General features: G+C 36.9%; 1 protein-coding gene and 1 pseudogene across 2 annotated transcripts in view; one reads left to right on the top strand and one right to left on the bottom strand.

Annotated features, from left to right (window-relative positions):
* Positions 1-1,697: 1,697 nt before the first annotated feature.
* LOC118614305 lies at positions 1,698-1,815 on the bottom strand (annotated as a pseudogene).
* Positions 1,816-10,679: 8,864 nt separating this feature from the next.
* RAB3GAP1 (RAB3 GTPase activating protein catalytic subunit 1) overlaps positions 10,680-10,980 on the top strand; it is a 76,972-nt gene continuing 76,671 nt past the window's right edge. For both annotated transcript variants that reach the window (XM_016164025.2, XM_016164024.2), the window contains exons 1-2: positions 10,680-10,737; positions 10,835-10,890. In XM_016164025.2, coding sequence (XP_016019511.2) covers positions 10,720-10,737; positions 10,835-10,890 — 74 coding nt within the window. In that variant the 5' untranslated portion in view covers positions 10,680-10,719. The remainder of the gene's footprint in view (positions 10,738-10,834; positions 10,891-10,980) is intronic.

Here is a 10,980-nt window from a genome sequence, read left to right as displayed (position 1 = left end):
AAAAGAAAATTCCACTTGAGATACAATAGTCATAGGTTGGTTTAGGGAATTTGTAAACCAGGTGGGTTGCTAGAACAGTCAGCGGCCTTACCTTTAGAACATGCGAATCTGTGTGATATTACTATGACTGTATCCTTGTTTTGGAAAAAATGCTCTAAATTAGGCTTAGTTTGTTTTCCACATCATGGTGTGATACAGTTTATCTGTTCTATGAGTCAGGGAACACTTTGTTTTGCAAGTGGTTGTTTCTGTTCCAGTTTTAAATTGGACAATTTAAAATGTATTTTAGAAATAGAATTAAGAGGATATACTGAGAAGATTAAAATTGGGAGGTGAGGGGTAGGAAAGGTTCAAGGGAGACTTAAATTTGGGACTTAATGCAAATGTAAAAATGAAGGTGTTATGTACTGAGATGCAGATAGTAGGGGAGGACATTTGAGGCAAAAAAATTCTCTAGTTGTGTTTTGGACCTACCTAAGTTTGAGATGCCTGTTAGTCTTTTAAATTTTGGTGTCAAGAAAGGAAGTTGGAGATAGAAGTCTGTAGTTTAAGGGGTGCTAATTGGGTGGAAGATAAATATTTGAGGGTCGTCTGCATATAGACGATGTAAGGTCACCTTTGAAGGTCAATGGTTTTAGCTCCTTATTCTTTTCTAATATAAAGCTATATACATTTCCTTCTAGACACTGTTTTTGCTGTATTCCACAAATTTTGATATGTTGTATTTTTGTTGTAATTCACTTTAAAATATTTTCAAATTTCTCTGACAATTTCGTCTTTGCTCTCTGGGCTTCTTATTAGTGTGTTATATAATTCCCAAATATTTGAGAGTCATCTACATACAGATGTAAGTTTAGATTACCTGAAAGTCTATCTGAAGGAAAAAAGGGGGCATACTCATTCTTTTATTTAACATCGTATTTTGAATGTCTTTCTTGTGCAAAGCATTATTCTAAGCACTGGAAAAATATCAGATAAATGAGATAGATAAGATAAGCAAATAAATAACCAAAGTAATATCAAATAGTTATAAATGCTATGAAGAAAATTAAAGTGACAGAGATTGACATTTTGGGGTATGAGGGAACTTTATTAGCCTGCATGCTCGTGTAAGATTTTCCTCACAGGTAACATTTTATCTGTTACTTGAATGAAAAGAGACAGCTAGCCTGTTAAAGAGTTGGAGGCAGAGAGTTCTAGGCAGTGGAGACAGCCTGGTATAAAAGTCCTAAGGTCTTTCCATAACATGTTCAAGTTATGGAAAGAAGGAGGATGGGGAAGGTGTTAGAATTGAGGTTGTAGATGTATGCAGGAGCCAGATCTGAAAGGTCTTCATGGGCCTGGTAAGAAGTCTGATTTTATTCAAGCATTTTACTCAAGGGAGTAATAAGATCGATTTTTTTTTTTAAAGATTATACCAATAGTTCTATAAAGAAAGAGAAAAGTAGGGCACAACCGTGAAAGTTAAAAGTAAATGTAAAAGCAATTGATACATGGCTTGCCACAAGTACCTATCAATAAGTGAAAGCTTTGAAGGCAACAAAATATACAAATGATGTAAGAATGCTCTTGGTTGAAGGATATTCTTTCTTTCTCTCTCTTTCTTTTTTGGCAAGGCAACCCTTGATTGACCTCACAGATTGCAAGGACCTTGTCAGCTTACAATCCCTTATTATTATTACTATTATTTTTTACACCTATAGCAGCACCTGGTCTTCCTAGGTGGTCTCCCATCCAAGTACTAACCAGGCCCGACCGTGCTTAGCTTCCAAGATCAGGCCGGATCGGGCTTGTTCAGGGTAGCATGGCCATAGACAAAGCATACTCCTATGAGTATCTCATAAGGATATCCTTCTGAGTATTTTTGTGGAAACCAAGGCAGAGTGAAATAAAAGGCCTTGGGAAATGACTGCTTGCCTGAGGACTCTATTACTTATTTGGCCCAAAGAAATTGATTTGGGCTGGTAGTTTTATAAGTTATGACTAAAGATACTCCAGAACTAAGATTCTAACGTTGCCATGTACCTCTCACTCTGATCATACTCCCCCCACCCCTTTCCTATGAAGAGTATCTGGTAGTGTTATATAGAAGATGTATACATATGAGGCCTATTTATTTTTTATTGTATTTATAAATCTTAGGAATGGAGTTAAGGCATCTGACCTGTGATCCATTTCTCTCCCATTCCTGGGGGTGAGGAGGTCAAAATGTGCTCAAAGAAGGTAGGTGATCCAGTATTGTAAACATGTTGATAACTGGACCTCTTGGAAAATATACTTTTATTTGCTAGGTGGAGAGTCTTTACCTATGAACTGCTCTTTGCAGTTGACATCATATCCCTACTTTAGGGGTGCTTCTGGTGAACCTATGGATTTCAGGAGAATGGCTTCCTGAAAAATGTCACATAAACTGTTTGGCTATATGACTATGAAATGAAAATGTCTTATCATAGACATTTAGGGCATATGTCCTTAAAGAAAAGGAAGGACCTAGGATCTGCCCTCAGGGTCTCAGCTTCTTCCTGCTTTGCTTGATATTTTTGATTAATTATATTTTTGAAATTATTTGTAAAGTTTGAAACTGGATAAGACCTTTGATTTGTGTGAATTTGATTTGACAATATAATTCTTTGTTATACACACATACACGTTCAGCTACTGAATGCAATTATCATTGAAACATGCCTTTGAGAACCCTGATGTCAGACTGATATTTCAATAGACAGAAGGGCAGAGAAGTTGAAAGAATAAACAAAGACATTATATTTTGGTGCAAGGAGCCCTAGAATAGGAGTTAAGATTACTGAGTTCTCATCCTCAATGTTATCTAGCTATGTGACTTGAGCTTAGTTTTCCCAATAATAAAATGAAAGGGTTAAAAACCTCGGATTCCAAAACAGTAAGTAAGAAAAGTAATTTGGTTCTGCAAGAAAAACTAAGGAATGAGAACTAACACAGTGACCAAGTCCTCCCTCTGGTGGTCACCATGTTCAAAAGCTTAGCCTCATTCTTGAGGGCTTCAGAACCTCCCAAGCTCCACTAGCCTCTCTGACTGAATATACATACTCCTCTCCAAACCACTCTATTCCCATATCATTTCATATTTCCTTTGTGACACTTAAAGAGTCAGCCTCATTGTAGAGTTATTTTATCTTTCTCTAAGATTTTAGTTTGCGGAGGACATGGTATGTGTTTTAATTATGTTTGTTTCCCCTATTGTGTTTATGCATTTTACACATAGAACATTCTCAATGAATGTCTGGAGCTGACTATATACCCAGGAAGACTCAAAAACAGTGGAGAATTTCATGTAGTGGTGTTTTGTTTACTATGAAAAAAGCTCAATTTCTCAGTAGAGCTATGTTTTTATTACATTCTGGCTAGGTAGAGAGAAGAAAAAATTTCAGGAAATAATGATAGCACAAGAGATGCTGTAGAGGAGCTTGAAAGACACAACAAGTAAAGTTTTGAATCCAATTTTGGCTGTCAGAATACACTAAATAATTTTGGAATGGCTGGGCAACTACAATGTATTGAATAGGACAGGGTTAAAGGATTTAAAAGTCTGAAAAGACCTTTTCTGCTGAAGCAGTAGTGGTTTGAATATGAGCTGCGTCTTCTGCATGTTAAGCTCAATCTGTTTGTCCTTTGCAGCAGAGTTGTTGAAAAAGGTGGAAGCGTTTCCAGGAAGATCATGACAGGGCTGGTTGCTTTTAAGGAACACAATCTCCCTAGGAACACTTTGCCCCAAATCTCTTCTTTTCCACCTAGAAGGTGGTGGACGGAGTGTGGGAGCTGAAGAAAGGAAGGAATGGTAAATTGGGCAGAGAAAAGAGATAAAAGAGATTATTGAGTTCCCAGAGGCATAGTAGCCTAGAGAAATTTGATAGAGACAGGATTTCTGTGTCTCTGAATGAGAGGATTACTCATTTTATTAAATAAGGTGTTTTGCAACTTAAAAAGAGAATGCGAACAGGGACATCTCCAACTCTACGAGATGGAGCCAAAAATGACATCCCACACAGCTTTGGCAATCAAATATGGTTGACATCATCTTTATCTAGAGAGATTTTATAAAAACACAGAATCTTGCAATCCCACAGAAAAACAAGTGAAAGATTTGAAGTCACTCTTTATAGGAGAGAAATACGAATGGCCGACAAACACATGTAAAATTGTTTAGCTTCACCAAGGATCAGGGAAATGCAAATCAAACCATTTTTGTTCAGCACACTGACAAAAATTTAAAAGATTGATAATATTAAATGCATGGGAAAATGAATACTCTTGCACACTATTAGTTGGTATGTAAATTAGTAATGCTCATTTGAGCATTGCAGTCTGGTGCTATCTATTACAGTACATTTTAAAATGTACATACAATTTGACCTAGCATTTCCATTTTTTAGTATTCACCCTAAAACAGTTCTTACACATGATCACAAGAATGCCAGAATAATAAATTTAACTCTAGTATTTTTTGAAAACTTTTATCACAGAAAATTTCAAATATGCAAAGTAAACAGTATAATATAATGAACCCTTATATACTTGTTATCTATGTAATATGTTATTAATAGCTTTATATAGTAAATCATCTACATAGGAGACAAATAAAAAGTAGTACATCTATATTTCGAATTCCAAAATGCCATGCAGCAGTGTTAAAAGGGAGGTAAGAGCTTTATATCATGTCCTAAATGGGCTTCAAGTCATATAGTTCAGTAAAAAAGGTGAGCTGCTTAATATGCATATACAGTAGTGTGATACTGGTATGATGAGGAGGTTCAGAGCACATACTCAGGAGCCAGCCCTACCGCTTACTGGATGTATGACTTGGGCAAGTTACCTATGCTCTTTCTGCCTTAGTTTCCTCATCCTTAATGCAAGGATGTATGATAAGAATAATATTTGCCTCACAGAATAATTGTGAGAATTAAATGAGTTAATATGAATAAAGCACTTAGAAGAATGCTTGGCACATATTAAGTACTAGACATTCTAATGTGTCCAAAAAATGATTTACAAAAAATAAAGCTATATGTTTTATATATGGAAATATGTATGTAAAAACATAGGAAAGGGTCTGAAAGGATTCACACTCAACTGGTATTGGAGATTTTATCTTGGGGGTATGTGAATTGAAAAGACAGTCAAGGAGGCCATTTATTTTACGCATATGATTTGAACCTTTTACCATGAGAAGAAATTCCTCTTACTTATATAGTACTTGAACAGTTTAAAATATGATTCTCAGGCTCTATCTCTGGTGATAAAGAGTGGTTAACAGATCTCCTACCAGGAAGTATATTGCAGTAAATAAATGAGCAAATGCAAGAAAGGAGATAAATGGAAAACAGAAGATTAACTGCAGCAAAAAAGCAGAAGCAGTTGAGATGGAAATTAGTCTATCTAGCCCATTTAGAAATTTGATTGAAGTGAGTGTTAAAAGGGATCTAAGAAGCAGATCTGCAAGCATTTGGAAATATTATTAATGTAAAATTAGTTAGTGGGACTTAGAACAGCACAATGCAAAAGAAAGTCAGGGCTAAGTTTAAGATTTTACATTTATTAATCATCTATTCATTCTCCCAAACAAGGAAAATCGGTGATTAAATAGTAATATGTCTGTGAAAATATAGTAATTAATTGTACAAACACGCATATGCTTAGAATATGCTTATTCCGTAAAATTGTACACAACTCTCATGACTCTTCAATTCTTTTGTTTCCTACATTCTGAGTTCGAGACACATTAAAATATTTTTAAAAAACAGAAACACGTAAACTTGGGCAAACTAAACCAACCTGTCAGCAATCAATGTCCTTTCTGAATCTATGAGCAAGTTACAAACATAAGAATTGTAACTAGCTGCTCTTGACTTACTATTATCATCTAGGTAATATATTCAATTACTTTATACTAAAACTTCCTGAGAGCAGATACTTTTTTACTATATTTTTATTTCCCAGTTTCTAGAACAGTGCCAGGCACACAGCAGCTGCTTTTAACAAATGTTTATTAACTGAAGAAATGATTGAATGAATGGTGATTGTATGAAGACTGAATTATTTCTCTCGAAATTTTCTGGAGTATCCTTGCCTTGTTGACTATATCTTTTTCTCATTCAGGAAAGAGTGGACTACTTATTTAGAATATAAGATATTCTGTTTGTATTCTGAAAGGCCACTTGAATATTTTCCTACCACTGATTTTACAAAGAGTTTTAAGAAGTTGGATAACCATCATGTATCCTTTCTAAACCATATTATAGTTGTTCATGTCTTACCTCAGACTGTGAACATTTTGAGGGCAAGGATTATTCTTTGAATCCCTCCATAGGATTGACCACAGTGCCATGACAGTAGATACTTAATAAATATTACTGCACGAATGAATAAAAGCTGTCCGATAATTTTGATTTATTTAGAGAATTTCTCTCCAAAGTATTTCTCATTCTCACGGCTGTACCTGCTATTGCAATTGTTCTCATGGCAGTATCATAGAAAATTCCTGATTCTTTCTGCATAGAGGCCGTCAAGGTAGATGAGGATGGTATAGACCTACTCTTGCTGGTCCTCTCACAATGTTTATTCTCTCACGAAGATCTAATTAAACTGTTACGCACCACATTCCTCTAAGGACTAAGCCAAGGATGATTTTTCCAGGCTTCTAATCTCTTAAATTGCCTGCACATCGAAATTCTCGCCATCGCCATTATTGGTAACACCTTGAAATAACTGAAAATTATGCGCAAAAGGAAATGTGCTTGCATGGAAAAGCCCTTGCCTTTGGACGTGTAACAAAATAGCTCCTAATGTGGAAGAAAGGAAATATTTTCCACTTTGTGAACCAGCAAAAATCTAATAAAAGTGTGTCTCCCCCGGGTACTTCACATCATTAGCATGCTGGCTTCATGCTTCGATTTAACAAATAACTTATTTTAAAAGTTTCTCCAGGGAGAAGATAAGGAGGCAAAAATACCTTGGAAGAAAACTTTACCTAGCAACCTGATAAAGCCTTTTCATACAGTTTCCAAAATTTAACTTCATGCAGCAAAGTCTTTGTGATTTTTTTAGTTTCTGATTTTGGTATGTACTGAAACTTCTTTGAGGCTACTATCATAATTTATCACTTACTATATTCCAGGACATGTGCTAACCATTTTACATGTTGCACATACAACTTAATCTTTCCCACAAGCCTATGGAATAAGAAGTATTACAGGCCCGATTTTACTAATGAAGAAACCAAGGTTGAGAGAAGTAATTTAGTCAATCCTTAGCAAATGGCTAAACCTGTATTTGTCTGACCTTAAAATCTATACACTTACTTCACTTGGGGAGAATCTTAAAAAGTTAAGTGGACAAGTAACATTTTTACTTTTATATATACAAATCTTTCAATGTTTATTGTATCCATCTTTTTCTTCCCTTTTTTACCTTCTCAAAAAAAAGCCAACCTCCTCACATATCACTTCATTCCCTCCCACCACAACTCTCTGAATTCCTTGCTGTACCACCTTGCCGCACAACTCCAGGGAGTGCTGTTCACAAGGTGTTCTCTGTGGGTGGCACTTCCTGAAGCAAGAGTTCAGAAGGCAATGTGCATGGTGCCCCCTGGAGTTGTGTGACTACTAGCTCTGTGGATTCCCTCCCCTCTCATATTATCAAAAACTTCAGCTCTTTATCAATCTCTCTCTCCCCTAGATTATTATGATCAGCATACAAACACATCTACAATTGGCCCTTGAACTCATGAGAGGTTAAGGACTTGGTTCCTGTGCAGTCAAAAATTTGTGTATAACTTTTGACTCTATAGTCAGCTTTTCACATCCACAGATTCAACCAAACAGGGATAGAAAACGGTATTTTCCTTCTGCAGTTGGGAATTCGTGATTAAGAACAAGAAACTAATGTTTTCTATCTGAAGATAGTTGAATGTGAAATTTGAGGATACAAAAGACTTTACTGAAAAAACTCTGCGTATAAGTGGACCTGGGTAGTTCAAATCATGTTGTTCAAGGGGCAACTGTATTATTACTCTCTGCCTTAAAGACAAACAAAAGCCCCAAGAAACAACAACAATCACCTTTGACCCTATATTCTTCTCTCACTTGATTTTTCAGTAGCCTTCAATATCATTTTGAAACATTCACCTTTGTTGGGTTCTGTGTCATCAAGCTTTCCTTATTTTTCTAATTTTCCAGCCACTCCTTTCCTCTCTCTTTCACTGGATACTTTTTTTTTTTAATCTAACCCTAAATATAAAACTTCTTCAGGCTTTTATATAAGGTTCTTTTTCTTCTCTTTCTATATTCTCTTCTTAAATTATCTCATCTATTCTTGTGATTAAAAATACTCTCAAATTTATATCTTCACCCCAGGTCTTGCTTCTGAGTCCTAGTCTCACACCCAATTTTCTCCTGGACAGCTCTCCTGGGATGTCTTAAAGCCTGTCAGACTTAACACTTGCCAAAACAAACACTAATTTTCTTGCTCCTTCCTGTCTTTCTCATCTCAGGACATGTCATCATTCTCACACAGTTGCTTAGGCCAGAAATCAGAAAATTATCTTCGATTCCTTCCTTTCCCTTATCTCTGCATGTAATTCATTATCAAGTCCTGTCTATTGTATCTCCAAAATACATATCAAATAAGTTTACCTGGTCTGCTGACCACCCTTGTCAAAGTCTCCACACCATCTCTCACTGAGTGCTTTAATAGTCAACAGCTGCTCCTACTTCCTTTACCCCGCACCCACCTATCATATAGCAGTAAGACTATTATAAAATGTAAATAGGATCACATTGCTCTCTTGCTTAAAACATTTTAGTGACTTCTGTTGTGCTTCAAATAAAGTTGAACCTTGGCCTGGAAGAATCTATATGGTCTGACCCATACCTACCTCTCCAATTTCATCACAAACACTGTGCTCTAGATCTCTTTGGTTCATTAGACAGATTAGACTTTTCTACCTTTGAGCCTCATCTGTTATTTCCTCTACTTGGAAGCCTTCCCCGCTCCCATCCTGGCTGCCCCGATCTTCTCCTTTGGCTCTCCTCCGAGCTTCTTCTTGTCAAGTTTACCATTAAACTCTACATTGCTAACAGAGATGCTGACACACGTAGCACCTTCCTCTGTTTGTGCAGCAAATTTCCAGTTTCCCTACTAAACCCTGGGTTCCTTGAAGTCAAGGACCATTTCTGAAATACATCTTCATATCCCCAGAGCATAGCATAGTGGTTGGCTTGTACTGTAGTAGGTTTTTAATAAATACTTGTAAATGAATGAAGGTGCAAGATGAGACCTCTTGGGAAAGAATGCTGTAGTAGTAACAACTCTCAACTAGTGTAGTGGACAGAAACTAGAATTGGGGTTCAGGGCTTGGCACTGGCTATAACTATCTGCTGTAAAAATTCTTCTGACCTCACCTGCCATATCTACAGGACCAAATTTTGTTATCTCTAACTCTTATTTTAAGATTAAACTTTGTATTGCTGAAGCTGAATTTCTTAGTTCTCTACTCCAAATTCCTTCTTGCAAAACTATTATATTCAATTTTTTAGAACATTTAATTATGAAAAACTTCAGACTTAACAGAAGTAGAGAGTATAAATATCCATGTACCTATCACCAACTTAAACAATTACCTACTAATAGCTAATCTTGTTTTATTCCTAGCCCTACCTACTTCTGCCTCCCAATTTCAAGCAAATCCTGAACCTGGCATTATTATATTTGTAAGTACTTCAGTATGTATGAAACATAATTTTTAACTGGTAGACAGAACCCCTTCTGTCCCTCAATGGCTTTGAAAGTGAAAAATGTTCATTGACTAGCATGTTGCTCTTCCCAGAAACCAGATAACTGGCATGTGATGTTCTTTTCCTGGCTTAACCAAATGGTGTCAATTCTTTGAGGGGGGGTAGGTGGTTGAGAGTGGATGTCACAGCACTTAGCTTAGTGCCCTGCAATCAAAATAGAAGATGAATGAAAATAAACTCAATATAATTTAGGTTACTTTATTATTATTTTTATTTAAGTATAGTTGGTATGCAATCTTACATTGGTTATATTAGTTTCAGGTATACATATAGTGATTTGATATTTTTATACCTTACAATGTGATCACCCTGCTACTAATTCTAGTAACCATCTGTCACTGTGTAAACTTATCACAGCATTATTGACCATATTCCCCTTCCTCTTTTCACTCATCCTCCACCACATCTCTTCTGGTAACCATTCTTTTGGTCTCTGTTTCCATGAGTCTGTTTTTGTTTGTTGTTTCTAGAGTCCGCATATAAATGAAACCATACAGGTTTTATCTTTCTCTGCCTGACTTAGCATAATACCCCCTCTAGAGTCATCCATGCTGTCATAAATGGTAGGGTTGCATTATTTTGCTTTAGTTTTTTTAATACTAACTTATCCATGGGAATTTAGGGCCTTGTCTTACCTCTTCACTTCTGTTCCTTTTCTGAATTCATTACAGAAAAATTTCAAGTTCAAATCATGTTTTAAAAATCTATTTCATCCTGAGAAGACTTTTCTAAGCAAGACTTATTAACAGGGGTGGATGCCTCCAAGGGCAGTGCTTCGCAAAAGCCCCGCCCCAGCCCCGCCCCCGCGTGCTGTCGGCCCTTTTTCCCTCCTCCCCTTGCCCTCCCCCTCTTCTTCCCGGCAGTCCTAGCGCCCGCCCTGTCGCTCCTCAAGATGGCGGCCGACAGCGAGGTGAGGTGTTTGCTCCCTACCTATCTCTATCCCTAAGTTCGCTCCTCGGCTTTAGCACCCCTAGGCTCAATCTCTTTCTTTCTTGTCCTTCCCGTAGCCCGAGTCTGAGGTATTTGAGATCACGGACTTTACCACTGCCTCCGAATGGGAAAGGTGAGTGAGTCGTATCATTAGTTCCGTGTACCGTGGGCCCCGGCGTCCTTCCGCCGCTTCCCTAGCATAGACAAACCACACGTGACGCCA

The sequence above is a fragment of the Rousettus aegyptiacus genome, unplaced genomic scaffold (assembly GCF_014176215.1).
Source record: "Rousettus aegyptiacus isolate mRouAeg1 unplaced genomic scaffold, mRouAeg1.p scaffold_m13_p_2, whole genome shotgun sequence".
In the NCBI taxonomy this organism is placed as follows: domain Eukaryota; kingdom Metazoa; phylum Chordata; class Mammalia; order Chiroptera; family Pteropodidae; genus Rousettus; species Rousettus aegyptiacus.
This window is presented reverse-complemented; position numbering and strand designations above follow the sequence as displayed.